The sequence below is a fragment of the Salmo salar genome, chromosome 14 (genome assembly GCF_965601325.2).
Source record: "Salmo salar chromosome 14, fSalSal1, whole genome shotgun sequence".
NCBI lineage: Eukaryota > Metazoa > Chordata > Actinopteri > Salmoniformes > Salmonidae > Salmo > Salmo salar.
This window is the reverse complement of record NC_138304.1, coordinates 69,827,955-69,855,355: the sequence shown is the minus strand read 5'-3', so window position 1 is coordinate 69,855,355 and position 27,401 is coordinate 69,827,955. Positions and strand designations below refer to the sequence as shown.

Genomic DNA, 27,401 nt, shown 5'->3' with positions numbered 1-27,401 from the left:
AATAAAGCTTCCAAAGTTAAACATTTGTTTTTCAGCATTTATTTAAAAATATTTGATTAAAAAAAAAACATTTCTCAGAACAAAATCAACGCAATTTTGAACTAGTATGGGGAGCACTTGCAAGGTAAAGTGCAAGTGTCTTTCCAAATGAACAAACAATTCAACGTCCTCTTTCCTGACATCACAAGTGTTCTACATCAGGAAACAATTACATTTTTCCCCTTCAACATTATACATGCATGTAGGAGCACTGACGTGACATCAAGCATTTTGACAAGTTGAAATGACTCAATATAACTCGTAGTCAATTCAAGGAATGTCTGTCAGCCATCAATTTTAGTAGGCAATGGACAACACCACTAACAGCAAGTTATATCACTCGGTGTTCGTACAAGATTATCTCATTCCCAAAACAACAAGGTTAATCCCCTTTAACACACAAACTCTCAAACTACTTTGCTGACATGGCTGAATGATATCGTAATCACTGGCATTCTTTTCAATCTATTGTAATTTCTGCAGTGACCCAATAAAGAAAGAAAGACAAGGAATATTGAATTCAGCAGTAGAAAGGACCTGGTCAGATATGGGAGCCCAAATTCTTAAAAGCTTTTGACCATTTTCCCCAAACGGAGTCCATGTTGAAAAGGGCTGGAGAGCATCGTCTCTCTCCTATGGTGAAGTTAAAAAAAAACTTGAAAATAGCTACGACCACAATAATGCTGACAAAGGCAGTATGGCAGTTCTTAAAGTGATTCCTCCTACTTCTTCCCTCCATTTGCCTTGTAGTGACCAGACAGCATGAACAGTGTCTCCATTGAGCAGTTGAGCATCTGTTTATAATTTGCATGTACACACATCTCCTACACAATGTGTGTACATGACACCGTCTCAGTCTAGAACTGTGTGAACCCACTCCTCTTCACACACGGCTGAAGGTGGATCCTAGGAGTCCTTACAGATCAACACGTAGTGTTTGTGTGTAAACAAAAGCTTATAACTGTACGTGTGTGTGTGTACTAGTCCTCATGGTCAATCCGAGTTGTCGTCGTGTTGGTCGGGGACCCACTCAGGGTCCTTGGACTGGGGCTTGTTCCTCTGGGGGTCTCCCAGATGGATCTCCCTGACGGTGAGGATGCGTGTCAGCATGGTGTCCAGGGTGTGGTCGTCCAGGCCCTGGGAGGAGAACCACATGGGGCTGTTGGGGACACACGAGCGCTCTGGGAGCAGGAAGAACACATTGGTGCGCTGCTTTACCGAGTCCGAGCTGGAGGAGAGAAGAGGGTGAGGAGAAGAGCTCTGTGTTAGAGAGGGCTCGTTTTCACTGATGAGGAAAGAGCTCAGAAAAGCGGAGTTTTGAAAAGCAATGTCAAGAAGAAGAATTTCAGGTTACACTACTGTTAGATTGGCATGCAGCATGGGGAGATGGTGTGTGTCACTCACCACTTAGAAAGGTAGAACTCGTACAATCGGACAGGACAGCGGAGGGGATTCTCACTGTTCTCCATCATCTCCAGCACCTCCTCTTTCTCCTCGTCATCCCTCTTCCTCTTCGCTGCCACACCATCTACATCTGCTACACACACAGGTCCATGATTACATATGAATCAAATTTGATCGGTCATACTTTTCACAAATGCATGAGTAAAAACAGCAACCCACACACAAATCCCCTAAAGAGTTAGCCAAGGCAACAGTGGCAAGGGAAGAACTCCCTAAGTAGGAAGAAACCTTGAAGGCAACACTCAGAGATACAGTGTTTAATAGTCATGTACAGGGTTGCAGGTGTGATTGTACCTGGTAGGTTCATTGATAATATCAAGCTTAGATTGTAGGATGGCCGGGGTGTTAAGCATGTCCCAGTTCAGGTCACCTAGTAGCACGAGCTCAGAAGATAGATGGGGGGCAATCAATTCACATATGGTATCGAGGGCACAGCTGGGAGCAGAGGGAGGTCTATAGCAAGCGGCAAGAGTGAGAGACTTGTTTCTGGAAAGGTGAATTTTTAGAAGTAGAAGCTCGAATTGTTTGGGTACAGACTTGGATAGTAATACAGAACTCTGCAGGCTATCTTTGCAGTAGATTGCAACACCGCCCCCTTTGGCAGTTCTATCTTGGCGGAAAATGTTATAGTTAGCGATGGAGATTTCAGGGATTTGTGGTTGTTTTCCTAAGCCAGGATTCAGACACGGCTAAGACATCCGGGTTGGCAGAGTGTGCTAAAGCAGTGAGTAAAACAAACTTAGGGATGACGGAAGTGAGTGCAACTGGTCGGTAGTCATTCAGTTCCTTTCCCTTTCTTGGGCACGGGGAGGATAGTGGACATCAGAGGCTTGCAAGTTCCTGTACATTTCCTCCGTCGCACCATAGGGTGTTAGTCATAAAGCAGAGCTCACCACCTTTGCGCTTGCCAGAGAGAGGCTGCTTCCTATCCGCTCAAAAAACTGTAAAACCCGCTGGTTGCATATAATCCATTTGGTTGTCGGAGGAAAGCCAAGTCTCAAAAATATGTTGCAAAATCTGATGATGTCCCTCTGGAAGGAGATCCTCGCTCTGAGTTGGCCAAGTTTGTTCATTAATGATTGAACATTGATGAGTAGTAAGCTCGGTAATGGAGGACTGGTCGCCCAGCGTCTTAATCTCACCACTTCACGTCTGCCTCTCCGTCGGCGTCTTTGCTTCCTACTCTCCGGTAGGACTCCCAAGCAGCTCGGCGCCTCGCCGGAGAAGCTAGTCCATTATTTTCCAGTCTCATGGAAAAATAAGTAAAAACCTGCAATGTTTTATCGAAGCAGAAACATATGCAAAACACAGTATCAGAAAGCACAAAAAGACACATGATCAAGACAAGAGCGAAGGGTAGAGAGGTGAGTGAAGGAGACAACAAGACTAAAAGCACCTGCTGCTGTCTCGGTAGCCAGGTCCTTCTTGGGGATGGGCGGGTAGAAGCGCAGGAAGTTGGACTTGGTGTTGTCGTGGATGGACTTGGTACAGCGCATAACGTGGGCGAAGGAGAGCTGGCGGTGCTGGGCCACTGTCTTGAACTGGAAGAACTTGGTGCAGAAGAAGAGCAGCGTGTTGAGCAGCACGATGGGAGAGTAGGCCCCCAGCTGTTTACAGTCCCACAGGTACTCCTCCTCCACCCGCGAGTGCAGGTAGCCTGGGAGGGAGGGGAGAGATTCCAACATTAAAGACCGTTCAATAAGCATACTAATAACACAACCCCAACGCCATCAACCTACCTACTATACCTGAACGGAAAGGAAGAGAAGGGGAGAGAGAGCGGGAGTTAAGATGGAGGAGCGAGATATGGAATAAGAGGTCAAAGCAAAGGCCTTAATACCATTTTTTTGTTATAAACTTTATTTTCCCCACTGGGTGTATGAGTGTGTGTATGTGCTGTCTTACCACTGGCCATTATGGTAGGTTTGAAGCCTTTCAGCAGCTTGGTGATCTCCAGGGTAAACTTGCCATAGAAGAGATCAGTGAATATGTTCTCCATGCGCCCATTCTGAAATAAGTACTGCAGAAAGAGGGGCCATTATACATTACATTTAACAGAATGACATCATCAGAAGTGTTTTTGTATGTATATCTGTGTTAAATGTGTCCTACCTGCTGGATGCCGAGACAGAGATAGAACAGACTGTCCTGGCTGTAGGACTCTCCGTTGGGTCGTTTGACTTCACAGATAAACCGACAGAGACCGTAGCCCAGCTCTGCTGTAGTGCACTTTAAAACATCCTCCTTTATCTCCATTGGTCGCGCTGTAACGGGGGAACAGAACGTCAAGGTTAACTTATTCAGTCTACTAAGTTAAATGATTCCCATAGGCAATTAAGAGGTAGGTTTAATTCTTTAAGGAGGCAGTAAATGAGGAAGAAGCAAATCAACAAAATGTGTGATATCAGGATTTTCATAATAGTCAAGTGTATCAGTGAGCAGACCCACAGCCAAATCGAGGCTTCTCCAGGTCAGGCTGGGTCTTGCTCCACTGGACCCATCTCTTCCAGGCGTCCACACCGTACATGTGCTGCAGTTTAGGGGGCTCGCCGGGCACCACATCACTCTGTGCCTCACCCAGTGACGCCACCACTGACGCAGTCTCTGCTGCTTTCGACTTACGCCTCTGTGGGGTCAACGGGGTAGTCACACAAACACACACACACACACACACACACACACACACACACACACAGAATTAGGTAACACTTAACTTGAAGCCCAGTGTCAAGTAAAGTGTTTGCCAGAATTACAAAGAATGAGGAAAATTAAAAGAAATTAAAAAAGGCGCACTGCTGGGAGTCGAAATATGGATAAAAAATAAAAATAAATAAATCGCACAAGGCGCTCTTTGAAAGGGGTCTCATTTAGACTTATTTTTGGGGATTGTACCTTTTTCTTCTGTGGCAAGCCATCCCGAGCTTTCCTTCTGGCTCTTCGTCGTGGAGGAGAAGGTGGAGGACTGGGACTTCTATCCCTCTCCTGATCCCTCCAATGGGCCATCAGCTCCAGGGTTTCTGACAAAACGATAGAGATATTTGACTACAACAGACTACAATGAGAATGAGGCCAGAAGAATTGTAGTATCAAAGAAGGGTTTGACTAACTGATGCTTGTTACATGGTTAAAATATAGCAGGGCAGTTGAAAGATGGAGATATATAGAGCTAGAAGCCATTCACTATAAAGTCAATATGTTTTGACCATATAATTACCCTCATCAAAGTCTTCAACCAAGGTATAAGTAGTTTCAAGTTCCTTGGTGTCCACATCACCGACGAACTATCATGGTCCAAACACACCAAGACAGTCGTGAAGTGGGCACGACAAAACATCCCCCCCACCCCCCCGGAGATTTGGCATGGGTCCCCAGATCCTCAAAAAGTTCTACTGCTGCACCATTGAGAGCATTCTAACCGGTTGCATCCCGCCTGGTATGGAAACTGCTCTGCATCTGACCGTAAGGTGCTACAGAGGGTAGTGCGTACGGCCTAGTACATTACTGGGGCCAACTTCCTGCTATCCACCACCTATATAATAGGCGGTGTCAGAGAAAAGCCCATAAAATTGTCAGAGACTCCAGTCACAGAATGTTTTCTCTGCTACCGCACGGCAAGCGGTAGCGGAACGCCAGGTCAAGGACCAAAAGGCTCCTTAACAGCTTCTACCCCCAAGCCATAAGACTGCTGAGCAGTTAATCAAATGGCCACCTGGACTATTTACATTGACACCTCCCTCCATTTGTTTTGTACACTGCTGCTACTCACTGCTTATTATCTATGCAGTCACTTCACCCCTACCTACATGTACAAACTACCACGACTAACCTGTAACACCGCACACTGACTTGGTACCGGTACCCCCTGTATATAGCCACCACAATGACTCTGTACCGGTACCCCCTGTATATAGCCTCGTTATTGTTATTTTATTGTGTTACTTTAGATTATTAGGTAAATTAGGTAAATAATATAAAAACTCTTCTTGACCTGCAATGTTGGTTAAGGGCTTGTAAGTAAGCATTTCACGGTAAGGTACCTGTTGTATTCGGGGCATGTGACAAATAAAGTTTGATTTGAAGTACTATACAAGTTATACTGGGAAACATCAGAAACCAAAAAAAGTCTCAGACTGAGTCCATGTAAACAACGCTCAAATCAGGAATCCCTGAGAACTCCGAGAAGGTGGGAAAAGTCCAGCATTACTCACGGACAGGGAAGTCAGCCTCTATGTCCATGATGGGGGGTGGGGGTGTGGTGGGGGTGTGAATGTCCATGATGGGTCGGAGCGTCTCGTGGGCGTAGGGTCGACTGTGGCGCGAGGAGACGCCGGGGGTGGGAGGTGGCTCGTCATGCCAAGAGGTCAGGAAGTTACTCAATTCTTCTGTGTCCAGGTCTCCACTGTAGGTGCTTCCCTGGTCTGGTCCCCGAAGAGAAAACACAAAAGCGTTCAAGTTATGGGACAGCTTTCAACATATTCATTGGTAACCCCTGTTATTTATTTAACAGTTAAGTAGGAAGTACTTGTTAAAATGGTCATCTCAATTACACAGTTTCTTTGACATTAATTTATATCACCATGTACCACGTAGTTACTAGTATTGAATTATTTGAGGTAAGTAACAAACTATTGTTAATACATGGGTATTCACACCCCTTGACTTTTTCCACATTGTTGTTACAAAGTGTGATTAAAATGGATTTAATTTTTATAAAAATTAAACGATCTACACATAAATACTCTAATGTCAAAGTGGAAGACAAATTAACACTAGAAAAAATAAACATGAAAAAAATGAAACACTATATCTTGATTAGATACTGTATGTATTCAACCCCTTGAGTCAATACATATTAGAAACACCTTTGGCAGCGATTACAGCTGAGTCTTTCTGGGTAATTCTGTGACCATTGTTATTTTCAAAATTCTTCAAGCTCAGTCAAATTGGTTGTATTGAGAACTACAACGTTGTTGATCAATCCTCAGGTTTCTCCTATCACAGACATTAAACTCTGTTATAGTGACTGGGTGTATTGATACACCATCCAAAGTGTAATTAATACCACCATGCTCAAAGGGATATTCAATGTTTTTTTGTACCAATAGGTGCCCATCTTTGCTAGGCATTGGAAAAACCTTCCTGGTCTTTGTGGTTGAATGTGGGTTTCAAATTCACTGCTCGACTAAGGGACCTTAAAGATAATTGTATGTGTACAGAGATGAAGTAGTGAATCAAAAATCATGATAAACACTTATTGCACAGAGTGAGTCCTTGAAACTTGTTATGTGACTTGTTACGCAGATATTTACTCCTGAAGTTATTTAGGCTTACCATAACAAAAGGGGTGGAATACATTAACTCAAGACATTTCAGCTTTTCATTTAATTCATTTGTTTAAAAAAAAAAATCGAAAAGCATACAGTGCAGTTGGAAAGTATTCAGACCCTTCACTTTTCCCACATTGTTACGTTACAGTCTTATTCTAAAATTGATTAAAACATTTTTTCCTTCATCAATCTACACACAATACCCCATCACGACAATGCAAAAATGTGCCAGTGTATGAAAAAAATACCTTGTTTACCTAAGTATTCAGACCCTTTGCTATGAGACTCGAAATTGAGCTCAGGTTTCCAATGATCATCATTGAGATGTTTCCACAACTTGGAGTTCACCTGTGGTAAATTCAATTGATTGGACATGATTTGGAAAGGCACACACCTGTCTATACAAGTTCCCACAGTTGACAGTGCATGTCAGAGCAAAAAGGCACATATCTGGCACAGATCTGGGGAAGGGTACCAAAATGTTTCTGCAGCATTGAAAGTCCCCAAGAACACAGTGGCCTCAAATCTTAAATGGAAGAAGTTTGGAAACACCAAGACTCTTCCTAGAGCTGGCCGCCCAGCCTCCCTTGGTCAGGGAGATGACCAGGAACCTAATGGTCACTGACAGAGCTCCAGAGTCCCTCTGTGGAGATGGGAGAACCTTCCAGAGGGACAACTATCTCTGCAGCACCAATCAAGCCTTTCTGTTAGAGTGGCCAGGCGGAAGCCACTCCTCAGTAAAAGGAATTACAGTCTGCTTGGAATTTGCCAAAAGGCACCTAAAGGACTCTCAGACCATGAGAAACTAGATTCTCTGGTCTGATGAAACCAAGATTTAACTATTTGGCCTGAATGCCAAGCGTCACGTCTGGAGGAAAAACAGGCACCACTCATAACCTGGCCAATACCATCCCTACGATGAAGCATGGTGGTGGCAGCATCACGCTGTGGGGATGATTTTCAGCAGCAGGGACTGGGAGACCAGTCAGATTCGAGTGAGACTTGAATATAGCTGTGCAGTGATACTCCTCATCCAACCTCACAGAGCTTAAGAGGATCTGCAGAGAAGAATGAGAGAAACTCCCCAAATACAGGTGTGCCAAGCTTGTAGCGCCATACCCAAGAAGACTCGAGGCTGTAATAGCTACCAAAGGTGCTTCAACAAAGTACTGAGTAAAGGGTCTGAATACTTAAGTGACATTTCAGTTTTAATTTTTTATAAATTAGCAAAAAAACTCTAAACAACTGTTTTTGCTTTCTCATTATGGGGTGTAGTGTGTGTGGATTGAGGGGAGGGGGCAATTTTATATTATAAGGCTGTAACGTAACAAAATGTGGAAAAAGTGAAGGGGTCTGAATACTTTCCGAATGCACTGTAAACACAAGGTAAGTCCGATCTTAAACTGGGCCGTAAAATAAAGCGTTCCCTATCATCTCCCACGTCCCTCAGAGTTTGGTTGTTCTAGACAGTCCTTAAAGTCCCAGCCTGGACCACATACCACCCCTAGCTGTCCAATTGGCTCATTCATCCCCTCACCTCTCCCCTAGGTGGTTGCTGCAAAGGAGAATATATCCTCAGTGAACTTACCTACAATAAGGGTTAAAAAAGAGGAATCTATAGTAGAGAGGCGAGGCAAACTTCTCATATCTGAAAAGGGGGAAAATAAGCTCAATGAACCAATACATTACCTGAAAAATAACGCGGAATTCAAATTACCAATAGCTTTTTAGACTCCCATTCAACTGTGAATTGCTTTTAAAAGAGAGACTTGGTGGAAGCGCCAAGAAACCCCAGTTAAAACACACATTCACAGCTGTAGCTTGGCCTATGAAGCCATAGAGAGGGTCTCACAAGTTCCAACTGGCTCATGTTCATTAGGCCACGCAACAGAAAATGTTGTGCAAGTCCATGTAATCTCTCCATGTTGCAGTCCGTTTTCTTCCATTTGGTGCATAATGAACATGACCCAGGTCTCATCCCAATCCCTGACTCCCTCCCCTGGTTACCATCTTGTACTGCAGGGGCTGGCCTTTCAGGGGGTCGCGGCGGGGACTTCTCCCTCCCCTCCTCGGCTACCATCTCGGCCATGAGGATGAGGTCTGCCTCGAACGGGTCAGAGGGGATCTTCTCCTTGATGTCCTGGATGGTCTCCACGATGCGCTCAGCGTTGTCCAGAGTCACCGGCAGGAACATGGGCACGGGCAGCTGGAAATGGGGCGGATAAAAGGTTAGATGTGGAGGCTATGAGGGCTGCAATTCTTTGTTCATGTAACACTTCTGTTCTGCAAGAGCATGTATCAGCCAACCTTCAACTGATATTCAATGTTAGTTGGTTTCAAATTAGTCCAGAGCACACAGCTCTTACAGAGAATTTGAGGAGAAATCTGTGAGCCTGTGTGACAGACTGAGGTGAAGTCTAGGTCGTGTTTGGTGTTAACATACCGGTATGGGGAGTCCAACAGGCTGGGGGGCGTACTGGGTGTACAGGTTCATGGGGACTGGGACATACACCGGTACTGGGACAGGCACTACGATCACCTTGGGGAAATTATCGTCTGTGGACCAACAATGTCAAGGTAAATAGAAATACAAAATGTAGACGTGTGCGCCTTTGAATATGTACACTACATGACCAAAAGGTATGTGGACACCTGCTCGTCGAACATCTCATTACTAAATCATGGGCATTAACATGGAGTTGGTCCCCCCTTAGCTGCTATAACAGCCTCTACTCCTCTGGGAAGGCTTTCCACTAGATGGAACATTGCTGCGGGGACTCGCATTAGTGGAAGTCGGGTACTGTTGGGCGATTAGTCCTGGCTCGCATTAGTTCCTTCACTGGAACTAAGGGGCCTAGTCAGAAACCATGAAAAACAACCCCAGACCATTAATCCTCTTCCACCATACCTTACAGTTGGCAATATGCATTCAGGCAGGTAGTGTTCTCCTGGCATCCGCCAAACCCAGATACCGTCCGTCGGACTGCTAGACGGTGAAACGTGATTCATCACGCCAGAGAAAGCGTTTCCACTGCTCCAGAGACCGTTGGCGGCGAGCTTTACACCACTCTAGCCGACGCTCGGCATTGCACATGGTCATCTGCTCGGCCATGGAAACCCATTTCATGAAGCTCCCGACGAACAGTTCTTGTGCTAACGTCGCATCCAGAGGCAGTTTGGAACTCGGTAGCGAGTGTTGCACGCGAGGACAGACAATTTTTACGCGCTTCAGCACTCCCGTTCTGTGAGCTTGTGACCTACCACTTCGCGGCTGAGCCGTTGACCCTCTTAGATGTTTCAATTTCACAACAGCACTTACAGTTGACCGGGGCAGCTCTAGCAGGGCAGACATTTTACAAACTGACTCGTTGGAAAGGTGCCACGTTGAAAGTCACTGAGCTCTTCAGTAAGGCCATTTTACTGCCAATGTTTGTCTATGGAGATTACAATGGCTGTTATACACCTGTCAGCAACGGGTTTAGCTGAAATTGCTCATTTGAAGGGGTGTCCACATACTTTTGTATGTATAGTGTATGTATTCAATGGCCTATCATAGGCATTTATTTTGTTTATGCATTTACTTGAATTATGTGTTTTACCCCCTAATTCACCATGTTTTCATTTTAAAGGGGGAGGGGCCTTAAAAGCCTCATTTTTAGTTTTTACCTCTCCTGCACAGGTTAGCTTTTAAACCTTCATATTGTTTTGTATTTTCTTGAGTGCAAATAAATACAAATAGTGCATGTGGTATATATGCTGTGTGTGGTGTTGTACCTGTCTGGCACCCTGAGGTGGTGAAGTTGGGTTTACACATGACGCCCTTGTTCTGGACCATGGGTTTACAGAGTAGTGCCTTGTTCTTCTGAACCTTGGGTGGAGGGGCCCGAGGGGCCTGTGTCTGTGTGCTGGCCTGCCACACAATGAATAGAGTTAGTAACCATGGGACAAACCTAATTCCACTTGAATTTCACTTAATTTCCAATTGACATAAATGCAGGACTTAGGCTGAGTTTACACAGTAAGCCAAATTCTTATCTTTTGCCCAATTATTTGCAAAATATCTGACCTGATTGGTTGAAAGCCCAATTAGTGAAAAAATATACGAATTAGGCTGCCTGTGTAAACGCAGCCTAAGTGAAAAATCAACTTAGTGCAAGTTCCAATTCGCCCCCATGTGCATAACACAAACATACACTGGGTATACCAAACATTAGGAACACCTTCCTAATATTGAGTTGCACCCCCCCACTTTTGCCCTCTGAACAGCCTCAATTCGTCGGGGCAGGGACAGGGACACTGGCCCATGTCGAGTCCAATGCTTCCCAAGAATGTGTCAAGTTTGCTGGATGTCCTTTGGGTGGTGGGCAGGTAGCCTAGTGGTTAGAGCGTTGGACTAGTAACCGAAAAGTTGCAATATTGAATCCCCGAGCTGACATGGTAAAAAAATCTGTTCTGCCCCTGAACAAGGCAGTTAACCCACTGTCCTAGGCCGTCATTGTAAATAAGAATTTGTTCTTAACTGACTTGCCTAGTTAAATAAAACGCCAAATAAATTCAAATTCTTAGAAAAATTCTTGAAACACACAGGAAACTGTTGAGCGTGAAAACCCCAGCAGTGTTGCAATTCTTGACGCAAAAAGAACACCTATGCACAACTTACATTTCCAACATACTTCACATGTCTTCTTGGAACAGTCCCTGTAATGACACAACAAAACATGAGTTAGTATTATAACACCACAGTCAGTCAGGCCTGCTAATGAGATCATTTATCAACCTAATTTCATCTGTAATTAAACCTGCACCTTAATGGGTGTCAAAAGGCTACGCTATTAGCAACAACTCAACCCTATTCAAAGACATTTACTGATGAATGAACACACTGGGTGAACACTCTCCAGTTACACTTAGTGTACAACACCTTGTGTGTATACAGTAAATTGTATTTAACTGGTAACCGACTTTAACTACCTTGCAGAGCAGTGGTGTAGTTGGGCTGGCCAATGGGGGAGCTGGCTAGTGAGACTACGTTGGCGATGACTGGATCAGACACACTCGTAGCAGTGGTAGTATTGGAGGGGGATTGAGCGATTGAGATGGCCACTGGAAGGATGAGTGGAAGAGAAAGAATGAGAGCGTGAGATAAAATGTTGCAGTGCTTATGGAACGTGTGATTAAAATGGATTGGTCTTTTTTTTTTGTCAACGATCTACACAAAAATGCTGGATGTTCCAAAATTCTTCCATTTAAGAATGTTTTTGCTTTGTCATTATGGGGTATTGTGTAGATTGATTAAATTATCATTTTTCCCCTCATCAATTTTAGAATAAGGCTGTAACTTAACAAAATGTGTGAAAAGTCTAGGGGTCTGAATACTTTCCGAATGCACTGCATGTATGTTTTGGGATATTTCAAATCATTATTTTCACTGTAATTTAGGTCATTATTGTGGAGCCACTACAATGTTGTTGATTCATCTTCAGTTCTCTCCCATCACAGCCATTGAACTCTGTAGCGGTTTTAAAATAGCCAATGGCCTCATGGCGACATCTCTAAGGAGTTTTATTTCCTGTCCAGCAGCTCAGAAGGACGACTGCATCTTTGTCATCAAACGGCATAAGTATTAACTTGATCATGCTTAAAGATGTATTCAATGTCTGATTTGTTATTGTTACCCATCTACCAATCACTGCCCTTCTTTATGAGGCTTTCGGAAAGCTCCCTGGTCTTTGTAGTTGTGCTTGAAATTCAATACTTCAGTGAGGGACCTTACAGATGTATGTATGGGGGACAGAGGAAGTGGTAGTCACATTCAAAAATCATGTCAACCCCTATTATTTCACACTGAGTGAATCAATATAATTTAAGTGATTTGATAAGCCAAATTTTACTTCATTTCTAATTTTACACTTGCATAAACAAAGGGGGTGAATACTTATGCAATGACAATTTTAGTTATTACCTTTTTATTAATTTGTAAAATAATCTCATTTTATTTTCCACTTTCACATTATGGCGCATTTTGTGTAGATCAATGACAAAAAATTACAATTAGAACTATTTCAATCGCACGTTGTAAAGAAACAAAATGTGAAAAAGATTCAAGGAGGTGTAGACTTTCTATAGGCAAGGAGTATACCAAACATTCAGAACACCTTCCTAATATTGTCCTCAGAACAGCCTCAATTCATCAGGGCATGGACTCTACAAGGTATCGAAAGCGTTCCACAGGGATTCTGGCCCATGTTGACTCCAATGCTTCCCACAGTTGTGTCAAGTTGGCTGGATGTCCTTTGGGTGGTGGACCATTCTTGATACACATGGGAAACTGTTGATCGTGAAAAACCCAGCAGCGTTGCAGTTCTTGACACCTACCATACCCTGTTGAAAGGCACTTAAATCTTTTGTCTTGCACATTCACCCTCTGAATTGCACACATACACAATCCATGTCTCAATGCTTAAACATCATTCTTTAACCTGTCTCCCCTTCATCTACACTGGAGGACTCCAAGTTTGTATGATTTTATGTGTACCTCTCTTTTCAAATCATGAGCTGTGACAGGCAACACAATGACACAATTAATCTTCTCCTTTCCCCCTTCTGACAACCAGGTGGCGAATCGCATCTCTGCATGTCTGGCAGACATATCAGTGTGGATGACGGATCACCACCTCAAGCTGAACCTCGGCAAGACGGAGCTGCTCTTCCTCCCGGGGAAGGACTGCCCGTTCCATGATCTCGCCATCACGGTTGACAACTCCCTTGTGTCCTCCTCCCAGAGTGCTAAGAGCCTTGGCGTGACCCTGGACAACACCCTGTCGTTCTCCACCAACATCAAGGCGGTGACCCGATCCTGTAGGTTCATGCTCTACAACATTCGCAGAGTACGACCCTGCCTCACACAGGAAGCGGCGCAGGTCCTAATCCAGGCACTTGTCATCTCCCGTCTGGATTATTGCAACTCGCTGTTGGCTGGGCTCCCTGCCTGTGCCATTAAACCCCTACAACTCATCCAGAACGCCGCAGCCCGTCTGGTGTTCAACCTTCCCAAGTTCTCTCACGTCACCCCGCTCCTCCGCTCTCTCCACTGGCTTCCAGTCGAAGCTCGCATCCGCTACAAGACCATGGTGCTTGCCTACGGAGCTGTGAGGGGAACGGCACCCCCGTACCTTCAGGCTCTGATCAGGCCCTACACCCAAACAAGGGCACTCCGTTCATCCACCTCTGGCCTGCTCGCCTCCCTACCTCTGCGGAAGCACAGTTCCCGCTCAGCCCAGTCAAAACTGTTCGCTGCTCTGGCACCCCAATGGTGGAACAAGCTCCCTCACGACGCCAGGACAGCGGAGTCAATCACCACCTTCCGGAGACACCTGAAACCCCACCTCTTTAAGGAATACCTGGGATAGGATAAAGTAATCCTTCTAACCCCCCCCCCTTAAAAGATTTAGATGCACTATTGTAAAGTGGTTGTTCCACTGGATATTATAAGGTGAATGCACCAATTTGTAAGTCGCTCTGGATAAGAGCGTCTGCTAAATGACTTAAATGTAAATGTAATACCCTATAATGAAACATTACAATGTGCTATAACGTAAGTCCTACCCTTTTGGCCCTGGGGCTTGCCCTGGTTCTGGGTCTGCAGGCTGCAGAAGTCGAGCAGACACTGGAGGTTGCAGAAGTGCTTCACCTCGCCCAGCATCGGCAGGGTCTCAATCAGCTTCCCCTGGCGCTCGCACGCGTCACACTTGGCCACCTGAGGTAAAAATCAAGATGTAGAAATAGCAGTTAGAGAGTACATCAGTAAGAATTTCTTAAGAGTTAGTCCGTTCATTTAAGATAGCCAGGTGGGACATCCACATATCACAGTAAGTAAATGTTTCCTCAATTATTTAAGATAACATCTGAAACCCTACCTCTTCAGATTTTCAGAAGATGGGCAGGGACTCCGCTGGCCTAGCTTCACAGGGAAGCTGGTTCCACCATTTGGATGCCAGGACAGAGGAGTGCTTGGAATGGGCTGAGCGGGAGCTGCCCTCCCATAGGGGGTGGGAGGGCCAAGACACCAGAGGTGGCAGAACGCAGTGCTCGGGTTGGGGTGAAGGGTTTGAGCATAGCCTGAAGGTAAAGAGGAGCAGTTCCTCTTGCTGCTCCGTAAACAAGAAGCCAGTATGGTGTGCAGAGGAGCAGGGTGGCATGGAAGAACATGGGAAGGTTGATCACCAGGTGGGCTGCAGTGTTCTGGATCAATTGCAGGGGTTTGACGGCACAAGCGGGGAGCCCAGCCAACAGCGAGTTGCACCAGTCCAGACGGGAGATGGACTAGGACCTGCGCTACTTCCTGTGTGAGGTAGGGTCGTACTCTACGGATGTTGTAGAGCATGAACGAGTCACTGCTTTGATGTTTGCAGGTAAAGACACGAGGTGTTTTCCTCAATATGCATACTGCTGTGATCCACACTCGTGCTCCGAGTGAATTCTCTTGAGTACGTTCAGGAGGATGAGTGTGGAGAAAGCATAAAACAATACATTTTGAGGATCAATCTCACTCCCCCTACTGTATTACCTCACTCTTCACCTCCCCATTCACTGAACCTTCTTCCAAGATATACACAAAACAAATGTTTTACTTAATTATCAGCTAGATATGTGAATCGTAATAATCAAGCAAGCCAGCTAGTTAAACAGGCAAAAATGAACTAAAATGAATGTTATGTGAGCTAGATGTACCTTTTTTGTGGGTAGTTACCAATTCTTCATGGCTAGTTAGCTAGCCCTATCGACTTACCCATTCACTGAACCATCTCTCAGCCAGGACAACAATGGCAGTAGAAACTAAACAAGAAACACAAAGCAACTGTTTTACTTCAGAATTATCTGCTAGCTATATGTGAATCGTAATAATGCACACCAGTAGTGAGAGTACGTGGTGCAGACACAGATCCTCTCCATGTCACCTGGCAGGAGCGGTCTGCCAGGTAGGATGCAATCCAAGAGTGTGCAGAGCCTGAGACACCCAGCCCTGAGAGGGTGGAAGAAACATCTGATGATTCATGGTGTCAAAGGCAGCAGATAGATCTAGGAGGATGAGAACAGAGGAGAGAGAGACAGCTTTGGCAGTGCGGAGAGCCTCCATGACACAGAGAAGAGCAGTCTCGATTGAGCGACCAGTCTCGAAGCCTGACCGGTTAGGGTCAAGAAGATCGTTCTGAGAGAGATAATGAGATAGTTGGTCAGAGAGAGCACGCTCAAGTGTTTTGGAAAGAAAAGGTGGGATAACGGTCTGCATTTCTTGACGTCAGAGTCGACGAGCGTTTGCTTCTTGAGGAGGGGAGTGAAATCGGGCCATTTTGATGGGACGCAGTCAATGATCAGGAATGAGTACATAAGGGAAGTGAGGAATGGGAGGTCTCAAGAGATGGTCTGGAGAAGGGTATGTGGTCGAGCGGGCAGGTTGTCGGGCGGCCGGACCTCAATAGTTGCAGGATTTATAGGCTGAGTGAATGAAGAGCAGATGTCTTCAGCTTTCGTTTCAAAGTGGTTGACAAAGTCGTCCGCAGATAGGGACGAGGGAGGGGGTGGAGGATTAAGGAGGGAGGAGAAGGTGGAAAATAGTTTCCTACGGGTTAGAGACAGAAACTTGACATTTAAAGTGACAGAAAGTGGCTTAAGCAGAGGATACAGAGGAAGAGAAGGTAAAGAGGAGGGGGTGAAAGGATGATAGGCCGTCCACAAGTGTAGTTTTCCTCCATTTTCACTCAGCTGCCCGCAGCCCTGTTCCGTAAGATCGCAATGAGTCACTCAGCCACGGAGGCCCGTGCGGCCGGGAGGAAAGGTGAGGGAGAAAAGAGAACATCTCCCCTCAGGAGACATTAGCAGCCCTGTGCCATTACCGCAACGAACAGATGCTCTCGGGCTGTGAGGGGAAATGTAGTCAAGATGAACAGAGAGCAGCAGTGTTCTCTGGGGTGATCCATGTCTCCGTCAGAACCAAAAAGTCAAAGGACTTAAGGGTAGCATAGGCTGAGATGAACTCTGCATTGGTCCAAACACTGCCAGAGACCAGGAATTCCACATAGGTTGTGCACTCACTGTAAACTAAACTAGAAGGGTTGCAGCCAGTGGGTGGGGAGCGTCTTTAAAGCCTACAGCGAGAGGAGCAAATGGGTACAGAACACACACACACACACACACACACACACACACACACACACAAAAGAGCAAAATGAGATGTGAAAATAACTAGGTAAGATATTTAAGTGAGAGAGTGGTGTGGAGCCTTCATCTCTTTCCATCCTGGAATAACTCGGCAGAACAAAGAACCGTCTTTGTTTTGGCGTCAGTCTTCGTTTTGCGACGAGACTGCTGCTGACATGGATGCCTTTACAGCTGCTGCTGAGAAAACAGGGGAGACTGAAGCACTATCACTAATTGCCCTGCCAACAGCTATTCCAATTGCCATATTGGATATACCATTTGGAAAGTTCAATTAATTCACATGGGGTTTCTTATCCCCAACTTCTTCCTTCCACCTGCACTAATATGAGAGAACAAGTTTTCCGTTTTCAGACAAGTCTACAAAAGTTTGTATTTGAGTCATTTCAGGTCCATTTAAACTGAAAGAAAAAGGAGAAACACACCAACAGAAGACTGCTTCTAAGTATTGAGCTTCATTGAACCCTAGGTGTTTTGTTCAGTTCTTTAGCATGGTTCCTTCCTATACCTGACAGAAGAGCAGGGTGTAGTGGGACTTGCACTCATCCGAGCAGAACTCCTCCATCTTGCCTCCGTACTGGCCTGTGATGGCCTCCTGCGCGGTAGATGCGCAATAGGCACAGTTTCTGCAGTGTTTCCCCCAGCGCTTGGTCAGGTCGTGCTTGTAGAGCAGCTTACAGCCTGGATATGGAGGAGAGAAGACAGACAGGGAAATGTGTCTTTATACAGCAAGGTGCGAACTCCTGGAAGTAGCAGGCCTATTAAAACACGTATGATCTCCATCCTCACCTTCACTGCAGAAGGTGTAGTCCCTATTGTTGATTCTCTTGACCTCCTTGGCTGGCTTCTCAATCTTGCAGTACTCGCAGCGCGCCATCTCATAGTTGATCTTTCTGTACTCCTCGGAGCAATTTACTGAACAGAGGAATACCATCTTATCCTGTAGGGTTGCAGACATACATTCAATCAACTCTATAGCAGCATTAATAGAGGCTGTCAACATAAATAGAGGGGAGGTGTGTTTGTGAGAGGGCGAGAGAGTTCAACAAAATGGAGGAAGATGGAAAAGCAAAGAAGAGAAAGAGAAATGAGGGGGATAGAGAGAGAAATGAAATACCTTGAACTGAATGAGCTCGGGCTTGGAGGAGAAGAGGCGGTGGCACTGGAAGCAGGGCAGTCTGGTCCCTTGGGATCCCCTGTCCCTGGTCTGGCCTGGGGCCGCTGTGGTCCCTGTGCTCGGGGCCACGTTCATCTGGCTCTGGGAGTTGCTCTTATTGAACTGATCCTACAGGCCACAGAAATATTATAACATTGTAGTGTCAGTGCAGGACAGCAAACAGTGCTTTGTACAGCATACATGGCTATGTTTTATAAACAAAGCGTAAAATATCAAAAGCAAGCGTTATTAGAGCCTCAATTAACATCATTGAAGGTCATTAAGTTGCCATCCTTTAAATATTTCTACTCTAATTAACGTTTCAACTGAGCTAATTGATTAACCCAGAGGAGGTGTTACCTGAAAGGTGACGACACAGTTCATGGTGCAGAAGTTCCGGATGGAGCCGTCCGACATGGCCAGGTGGAAGGAGGGCACCGTCTTCTGACCACAGGTGTTGCACTCTACCTGAGCACCTAGGATGACACGAAAGGAGGAGAGGGAGTGTTATAAATGTAAATGCATATGAGTGAGTGAGTGACTGAGTTGCTGAGGGGGTTAGCCTAGCTGTACCTGAGGAGCTGACAGTCTGTACTTTGTGGGCTGTAACACAGCCAGTAGAGCAGAACATCTCCAGCTTGCCGTCAGAGTCGGCGCTGTCGACCATCTCCGCCGGCGCGCGGAAGTTGCGGCACATAGTACATGCCACAGACTTCTTAGCTTTCTGAAAAACCAGACCGACCACAAAGGGAGAGAGAGTGAGTGCTTTTGCTTGCTTTAACTTACAGGTAGATGTTTTTTATGTACTGGAGAAGATCCAAGGTCCCTCCCTGGGATCTCCTCCTCCGAAGAGCTTTGACAGGAATTGAGAAAACAAGGGTGGCAGAAGCAAGGATTTGACAAATCGTAACATTTTTAGAAACAGCCCTAGTTACAGTCCACCAGCTTCTTCTGACTGCGTGACCTGCATCTCAGGGATGACATTCTTACCTGTTTGAAGGTGGTGACACAGCCGGCGCTGCAGAAGGTCTTATTGACCCCCTGCATGACCAGCACGGTGACCTTGCCGTAGCAGTAGTTGTTGCAGCTCTGACAGCTGTTCATGGACAGCTTGTTGGTGGAGCGGAAGCGCGTGAAGCACACCTCGCTGCACAGCCTGTGCATGCTACCCTGGAAGATCACCTCGTGTTTACTCTGTGTGGGAGAGAACAAGGAGCTGATGTTGAGATGACACAATGGAGGGGCAGGAATAAATATTTCAAAAGGAGTCCAGTTTTATACTTTAACCCACTAAAACCTACTATAAAAAAAAGTCTGTCAATCCAAAATTGTTCACTTCCCTGTCAACTCTGACATTACCACTTTTTTATTGCCAATTTTGTTACTGCTAGCAACGACCACACTGACACGCTCAGAGACGATAAGTCCCTTACAATGCAGGCCTTTTTGCACATGCTGCACTTGACGGCCACAGTCATAGTGGAGAGGGAGGAGAGGGTGGAGACAGCAGAGTTCCTCTTGAAGTTGAAGGAGGACAGGCAGGTCTGGCTGCAGAAGTCCTTCACCGTGCCCATGGTGTCCACAGGAGCTGTGATCACGTCCTTGGGGTTAGCAACCTCCCTGAGGGGGGTGATAAGTTCATCATTGATCTATGAACGTATTTTTGTTTACATTCAGGTAGCTCACAGTGCCTTACATTAAAATGCATGTAGAAAAATGTAGCACAGTGGAAGTAAAATGGGAATCATAGTGTAAGGCTAATAAGTACAAAAGGTAAATCAAATGATTTTTACTGGTCGTCACCTTGGGAGTTTGGTCCATTCCTTTATCTTCCTTAAATATTATCTACATAGCTACTCCATTTGCATGACAACAGCAGGACTCACTTGAGGCAGTAGTGGCAGGGTTTCTTGGCCGTGCAGGGGGCAGTCGTCTTGACGACGGACGGGGGGCTGTAGGTGGTGAGGCAGGACGTGGAGCAGAAGAGGTCCGAGGAGCCCTTCCTCTGGTAGGCTGTTTGGCCCTTCAGCAACACCTTGTTACAGGCCGAGCAGGCCACCCGCATAGCCATGGGCATAAGCGGAGGGATGGAGGAGGCGGCCGGGGTCAAGGGAGGCATTGCCGTCTTGGAGAGGGCGGTCACTGGCATGGATGTGGCTGTGAATAATAGAGAGAGAGGGATGGAGGACAGGTGGAGGTTGAGGGAAGAGAGAAATATATCACCTGTAAGGTGGTAATCAGTCACATTTTGCTCCTACAGAGCCTGCGGTAGACTATAAAGAACCACTCAACAGCCCAGGGATGTTTCTGCCATGAAAATATATATATATTTTTTCATGTTGGGATGTCAATCAAATTTTTGGGATGGTAAAAAAACGCTTTACGGCCTCAGGCACTGCACCGCAGTGATAGAGGCGTCACTACAGATCCGTGTTCGATCCCGGGCTGTGTCGCAGGCTGCCGCGACCGGGAGAGCCATGAGGCAGCGCACAATTGGCCCAACGTCGTCCGTGTTAGGGGAGGGTTTGTTTCCTCCGACACATTGGTGCGACTGGCTTCGGGTTAAGCGAGCAGTGTGTCAAAAAACAGTGCAGCTTGGCGGAGTCGTGTTTTGGAGGACGCATGGCTCTCGACCTTCGACTCTCCCGAGTCCATACGGGACAAAACTAACTAGCAATATGATATTACGAAATTGAGGAGAAATAGTACACATAAAAAAAAAAATTAAAACGCTTTCCGTGTGAACTAACACCTAAAACCAGATATAAAGTACGTAGAAAAGAATGTACCTACAGTGCCTTCGGAAAGCAGTCAGACCCCTTGACCTTTTGCACATTTTGTTACGTTACAGCCTTATTCTAAAATTGATTTTTTAAATTTTGTTTTAAATACTCAGCAACTTAAACACAATACCCCGTAATGACAAAGTGAAAACAGGTTTTTTGAAATTGTTGCAAATTTATTAAAAATACTAAACAGAAAATACCTTATTTACATAAGTATTCAGAACCCCATCCTGTTTCCATTGATCATCCTGGAGATGTTTCTACAACTTGATTGGAGTCGACCTGTAGTAAATTCAATTGATTGGACATGATTTGGGAAGGCACACCTACCTATATAAGGTCCCACAGTTGACAGTGCATGTCAGGGCAAAAAAGCACCGATCTGAGGAAGGGTACCAAAAAACATCTGCCTCATTGAAGGTCCCCAAGAACACAGTGGCCTCCACCATTTTTAAATGGAAGAAGTTTGGAACCACCAAGACTCTTGTTAGAGCTGGCCGCCCGGCCAAACTGCGCAACCGGGGGAGAAGAGTCTTGGTCAGGGAGGTGACCAAGAACCCGATGGTCACTCTGACAGAGCTCCTCTGTGGAGATGGGCAAACCTTCCAGACGGACAATCATCTCTGCAGCACTCCACCAATCAGGCCTTTATGGTAGAGTGGCCAGACGGAAACCACTCAGTAAAAGGCACATGGCAGCCTGTTTGGAGTTTGCCAAAAGGCACCTAAAGGACTGACCACGAGAAACAAGATTCTCTGATCTGATGAAACCAAGATTGAACTCTTTGGCATGTATACTAAGCTTCACGTCTGGAGGAAACCTGGCACTATCCCTACGGTGAAGCATGGTGGTGGCAGCATCATGCTGTGGGGATGTTTTTCCAGCGGCTGGGACTTGGAGACTAGTCAGAATCGAGGGAAAGATGAAAAGAGCAAAGTACAGAGAGATCCTTGATGAAAACCTGCTCCAATGCGCTCAAGACCTCAGATGGGGACGAAGGTTCACCTTCCAACAGGACAACGACCCTAAACACATAGCCAAGACAACGCAGGAGTGGCTTTGGGACAAGTCTCTGAATGTCCTTGAGTGGCCCAGCCAGAGCCCAGATTAGAACCCGATCGAACATCTCTGGAGAGACCTGAAAATAGCTGTGCAGCAACGCTTCCCATCCAACCTGACAGAGCTTGAGAGGATCTACAGAGAAGAATGGTAGAAACTCCCCAAATACAGGTGTGCCAAGCTTGAAGGGTCATACCCAAGAAGACCCGAGGCTGTAATTGCTGCCAAAGGTGCTTCAAAGCATTGAGTAAAGGGTCTGAAAACTTATGTAAATGTGATTTATTTTTAAAAAATAAATTTGCAAAAGTCTAAAAAAACAGTTTTTTTGTCATTATGGGGTATTGTGTGTAGATTGATGACGGGAAAAAAAACAATTTAATACATTTTAGAATAAGGCTGTAACGTAACAAAAAAAGGCAAGGGGTCTGAATACCTCCGATGGCACTGTAGATTTTTTTAATAACACAATCTTTGAGAACTATCAATCACCAAAAAAAAAAAGCTAGACATTCAGTGAGAATTGAAAATTCCAAAAACAATTCATTTAGCAGTATTAATTTTGTTAGTATGTTTGAGCAAAAGAACCCAGCATAAGCCATGGCAAAATGAATAGAATTACAGGAAATTAGCTTTAAAACCACAAAAGTTTCTCTCAGCTCCATGGCAGAATATGTATAATCAAAGGAAACTTGCATTAAAACAGCACAAATGTATCTCCGCTCTATCTAGAACATTTTAGAATTGCAGGAAATTGGCTTACAAATTTAACACTCTCTACCCCGCCAAAATAAGGACCGTTAAAGTTCTGTAAAATTCAACTGCCACCCTGCCACCCCCTAAGGCCCTTTTTGATCCAGAAAAAAACCTGCAGGCAGGTTTAGACATTATTAAGGCAGTTTTTCTTAATCCTGGGGACACATTTTTGTTTTTGCCCTAGCACTACACTGATTCGACTAATCAGGTTTGCTGATGATTTGATTAGTGCAATCAGGTGTGTAGTGCTAGGGCAAAAATATGCACCCATTTGGGTCCCCATGACCATGATTAGGAAACACTGCCTCAGGGCTTTGACCGTTGAGCGACCACTAACGTGTCCTGATGTGTACAAATATCAAAATGCCCTGCTCACCGATTGGGGTAGGGGCGCCGCCCACAGAGAAGACGTTACTGATTTTCAACTCCTGTAAATAACAAAAGGTGACATACATTTAACACGCACACAGGATTTGGGATTAAATGCACACACAGCTTGAACTATATGCATTGATGTCAATAGACAACCTTCATGTAACTCAGACAACAGAAATGCCCAGTTTGAACTAGGCCAGTGAGTTTAGAGATGTCGTACCTCTGCTGCGTCTGGTTCATCCTTGACGCCCTCTGTGAGGACAACTGGAGCCAGGGCCTGATCATACTCCTCATCTACTGGCTCATCCTTCACATTCACCATGGAGAGGGTGTCAACGCTGGTGGACACCGGCTCTGCTGTCGCCTGGGCACACTGGGTTGACTGCAGAGAACATTCAACAGCAGCATGTAACATTCAGTACGAATTTTAGATGGAATCATGCAAGTTAATGTGAATGGTTACAGGCCATCTATTACACGGGTATTCTGACAAAGCCTTCGCAACACCTCCAAATCTTCAATACACATAAGCAGTGGCCACATTTCTGCCAAACTTAAGCTTGTGTAGTCACTCGGGCGGAAATTCATTCACTCTATTCTATCGGTTGTGATGGAGAGAGGATACTCACATCCACAACTTTGACTGGCTGTCCTGTCACTCCATTCTCCAGCCCTGCAGGACTGTCAGAGCCTGCAGAAAAACAAGCAACCGGTCATTCAGCTTGAGAATGTATTATTATTATTATTATTCATTTTTTTGAACAGTAAAGCCATTACTGAGAAACAGAAGGGTACTCATTAGCATCTGAATATTGTGAGGGACCACACTAACATTCAAGTATTTGGGTCATGTCTGAACATCATGCAGCCAAAGACTGTATATTCCAAAGACTGACTCTTGTGGCCTCTCACCTTTACTGTTCTGTGGGAGAAGAGCTTCGCTAGAGGTGGGACTGGGGTGAAATGGTTTGACATCTTCAGAATGGTCCTCCTCCATAGGTGGAGACGAGCCGCTAGCCTCCTCAAAGTTGGTCTGCTCAGCAGGTTGCTCCGTGTCCTCTGTCGTGGAGACAATGTTTGAGAGATGGGATAGAGTGAGTAAGGTGACGTGTTTGAAGTCTGAGGACTTTCGACACTGGGGCATTCCAGCAGCAATGGAGAGTCAAGCAAGATAGCGAAGTGTTTAAGGTAGCATCCCACCCGTAAAAACAAACACAACCTGAAGAAATGAATTAAGCAAACTACGGAAACAATTGATAATCCTGATCCTAAACTTGTATAGCCAACAAAAAGCTGCAGGCAGCAGTCTTATTACCTGTATCCACAATAGAAGGCATGGAATCAGTGTTGTCCACTTGCCCGGTCTTACTGGGCTGCCCTATTTGCTTCTCTGTCAGTGCATCCGTCCCGGTGTCCATCTTCTCCACTTCATCCCCATGATCCAGGGAGTTGCTGCTAAACGCGTCCATGTCGCTTCCCTGTTCCACAGCAGTTATCACAGGCATCCCCTCCAAGTTGTGCTCGTCCTGCATCTGTTCATCCTCCACTTTGATAGCACTGACCTCCATCTCATCAGCATCCACTACTCCCATGTCCAGAGGTATGTCTGTGCTGTCTGTTTCACCATTAGTCTGTGAAGCATTTGTATTGCCTGTTTCTTCCACAGTCTGTGAAGCATCAGGACTGGCCGTTTCTCTTTCCGTCTGTGAAGTGTCAGGACCGGCCGTTTCTCTTTCCGTCTGTGAAGCGTCAGGACCGGCCGTTTCTCTTTCCGTCTGTGAAGCGTCAGGACCGGCCGTTTCTCTTTCCGTCTGTGAAGCATCAGGACCGGCCGTTTCTCTTTCCGTCTGTGAAGCGTCTGCACTGGCCGTTTCTCTTTTCGTCTGTGAAGCGTCTGCACTGGCCGTTTCTCTTTCCGTCTGTGAAGCGTCAGGACCGGCCGTTTCTCTTTCCGTCTGTGAAGCGTCAGGACCGGCCGTTTCTCTTTCCGTCTGTGAAGCGTCAGGACCGGCCGTTTCTCTTTCCGTCTGTGAAGCGTCAGGACCGGCCGTTTCTCCTTCCGTCTGTGAAGCAGCCGCGCTGGCCGTTTCTCTTTCCGCCTGTGAAGCAGCCGCGCTGGCCGTTTCTCTTTCCGCCTGTGAAGCAGCCGCGCTGGCCGTTTCTCTTTCCGCCTGTGAAGCAGCCGCGCTGGCCGTTTCTCTTTCCGCCTGTGAAGCAGCCGCGCTGGCCGTTTCTCTTTCCGCCTGTGAAGCAGCCGCGCTGGCCGTTTCTCTTTCCGCCTGTGAAGCAGCCGCGCTGGCCGTTTCTCTTTCCGCCTGTGAAGCAGCCGCGCTGGCCGTTTCTCTTTCCGCCTGTGAAGCAGCCGCGCTGTCCGTTTCTCTTTCCGCCTGTGAAGCAGCCGCGCTGTCCGTTTCTCTTTCCGCCTGTGAAGCAGCCGCGCTGGCCGTTTCTCTTTCCGCCTGTGAAGCAGCCGCGCTGGCCGTTTCTCTTTCCGCCTGTGAAGCAGCCGCGCTGTCCGTTTCTCTTTCCGCCTGTGAAGCAGCCGCGCTGTCCGTTTCTCTTTCCGCCTGTGAAGCAGCCGCGCTGGCCGTTTCTCTTTCCGCCTGTGAAGCAGCCGCGCTGTCCGTTTCTCTTTCCGCCTGTGAAGCAGCCGCGCTGTCCGTTTCTCTTTCCGCCTGTGAAGCAGCCGCGCTGGCCGTTTCTCTTTCCGTCTGTGAAGCAGCCACGCTGGCCGTTTCTCTTTCCGTCTGTGAAGCAGCCACGCTGGCCGTTTCTCCTTCCGTCTGTGAAGCAGCCACGCTGGCCGTTTCTCCTTCCGTCTGTGAAGCAGCCACGCTGGCCGTTTCTCCTTCCGTCTGTGAAGCAGCCACGCTGGCCGTTTCTCCTTCCGTCTGTGAAGCATCCACGCTGGCCGTTTCTCCTTCCGTCTGTGAAGCATCCACACTGGCCGTTTCTACTTCCGTCTGTGAAGCATCCACACTGGCCGTTTCTCTTTCTCTCTGTGAATCCTCTTCACTGGCCATTTCTCCCACAGTCAGCAAGGCATCTGTTATCATTTCTTCCACTGTCTTTGAATTCTCTGCATAGGATTCCTTCACAGTTTCTGAATTACCAGCATCCCCTGCCCCGTCTATAGTTGAGGTACTTGCACTGACTGCATTGGTAGCATCATCCCCACTGTTTCCATCTGCCGAGGCTGTTGGTGCATTGCTGCGTGATGCTCCTGGGTCCACAGAATCCACTGATGCTCCAGCCTGAGATGGCTTCTCCATCTCCTCGTTTGGCTCGCCTGTATGCTGAGTTAAGACAATATTCTATTAATAATGGTCCTATAAGTAGTGTCCTGAGTTTTCATTACAACATGACCTGACCAGGTCAAAGTCAAGAACAGTTAACAGACAGATCAAGTGTCATGGCTACTGAGGGTAATGTCGAACTCATGCTTAAAATCAAATACCAACTTAGTGAAAACCAAATAGAACCAAGTTTGAGAGTGCAGTGTTTAAGTTTGTTGATTTTCTTGCGCGGGAAATGAAGGGGAGGGTCGATATAACTAACTACCTCGCTTGCAGAAGACCTAACTAGCTAGCATTAATTCAAAAACGTCCAATTACCTCTGACTGGTCCGCTTTCTGGGATTCAGCCATGACTTGCTTCCAACGGCAAAAGACGACTAGCTCTTATTGTCACTCACTCACAATATAGGTCCACCAAAATATACTAAAAACGGAACAGAGGCTTGCCTAGCCAACATGCATTAGCTACTTCTGCCGCCTCCTTGTTGTGGGGAAAGCTAGCTAGGTAACGTTAGCCAACTTGTAGCAACGATATGTAGCCAGCTAAAACGAGTCTTAATTTGAATTACCGAATAAGGTTCTTAAGCTTTTCCATGCATATGACGTTAACTTCGGATATATCAATGTCGGTGAGTTATAACTTTACAGAAGTCAAGTCCTTTGCATTTTCACTCTGCACAGCTCCTCGAAGAAACTAGCGAAGCATACATCTGCGTAAACATGAAAGACCTGGCTATGTCATTTCCTGATTCACGTCTACATTTCTACACCTCAGTTCCGCCAACGAGAATAATAAAAGCCAATTTATGCTTGATCTGGCAATGCGATTCCGGAGGCTCTGTATAGAGGATGTGGCATAATTGCGAGGCTTCAAAATCAAGGTCCACACCACATCTCTGTGCGCCTCCTAAATGTTGTAACAATGTTAAGG

General features: G+C 46.1%; 1 protein-coding gene across 5 annotated transcripts; it reads right to left on the bottom strand.

Moving 5' to 3' along the window:
- Positions 1-23: 23 nt before the first annotated feature.
- LOC106570019 (zinc finger MYM-type protein 4) lies at positions 24-27,401 on the bottom strand. 5 transcript variants are annotated; one of them, XM_082961119.1, is made up of 29 exons: positions 26,789-27,401; positions 24,490-26,470; positions 24,087-24,233; positions 23,804-23,865; positions 23,395-23,556; positions 23,176-23,227; positions 20,088-20,358; positions 19,635-19,821; positions 19,192-19,395; positions 18,775-18,925; positions 18,562-18,677; positions 18,163-18,330; positions 17,835-17,985; positions 17,554-17,726; positions 14,436-14,586; positions 11,802-11,933; positions 11,491-11,528; positions 10,605-10,740; positions 9,274-9,386; positions 8,838-9,036; positions 8,419-8,478; positions 5,712-5,921; positions 4,396-4,520; positions 3,952-4,129; positions 3,616-3,767; positions 3,409-3,523; positions 2,900-3,160; positions 1,444-1,573; positions 24-1,267 (listed from the first exon to the last, which is right to left on the bottom strand). In XM_082961119.1, exons 1-29 carry the CDS (start codon positions 26,819-26,821, stop codon positions 1,033-1,035), a joined length of 6,093 nt encoding a protein of 2,030 aa, XP_082817245.1. In that variant the 5' UTR covers positions 26,822-27,401; the 3' UTR covers positions 24-1,032. The 5 variants fall into 5 exon arrangements, with proteins under 5 accessions (XP_082817245.1, XP_013997375.3, XP_082817246.1 ...); XM_014141900.3 differs by having other exon boundaries at positions 1,444-1,576; positions 26,789-27,400; XM_082961120.1 differs by having other exon boundaries at positions 1,444-1,576; positions 27,040-27,400.

Coding starts and splice junctions, on each gene's coding strand:
- LOC106570019 (XM_014141900.3), bottom strand. CDS start 26,821: ATGGCTGAATCCCAGAAAGCGGACCAGTCAGAG. Junction 23,557..23,803: donor AGCCAGTCAAAGTTGTGGAT/GTGAGTATCCTC, acceptor TGTTCTCTGCAG/TCAACCCAGTGTGCCCAGGC. Junction 18,926..19,191: donor GTGTCACCACCTTCAAACAG/GTAAGAATGTCA, acceptor CTGGTTTTTCAG/AAAGCTAAGAAGTCTGTGGC.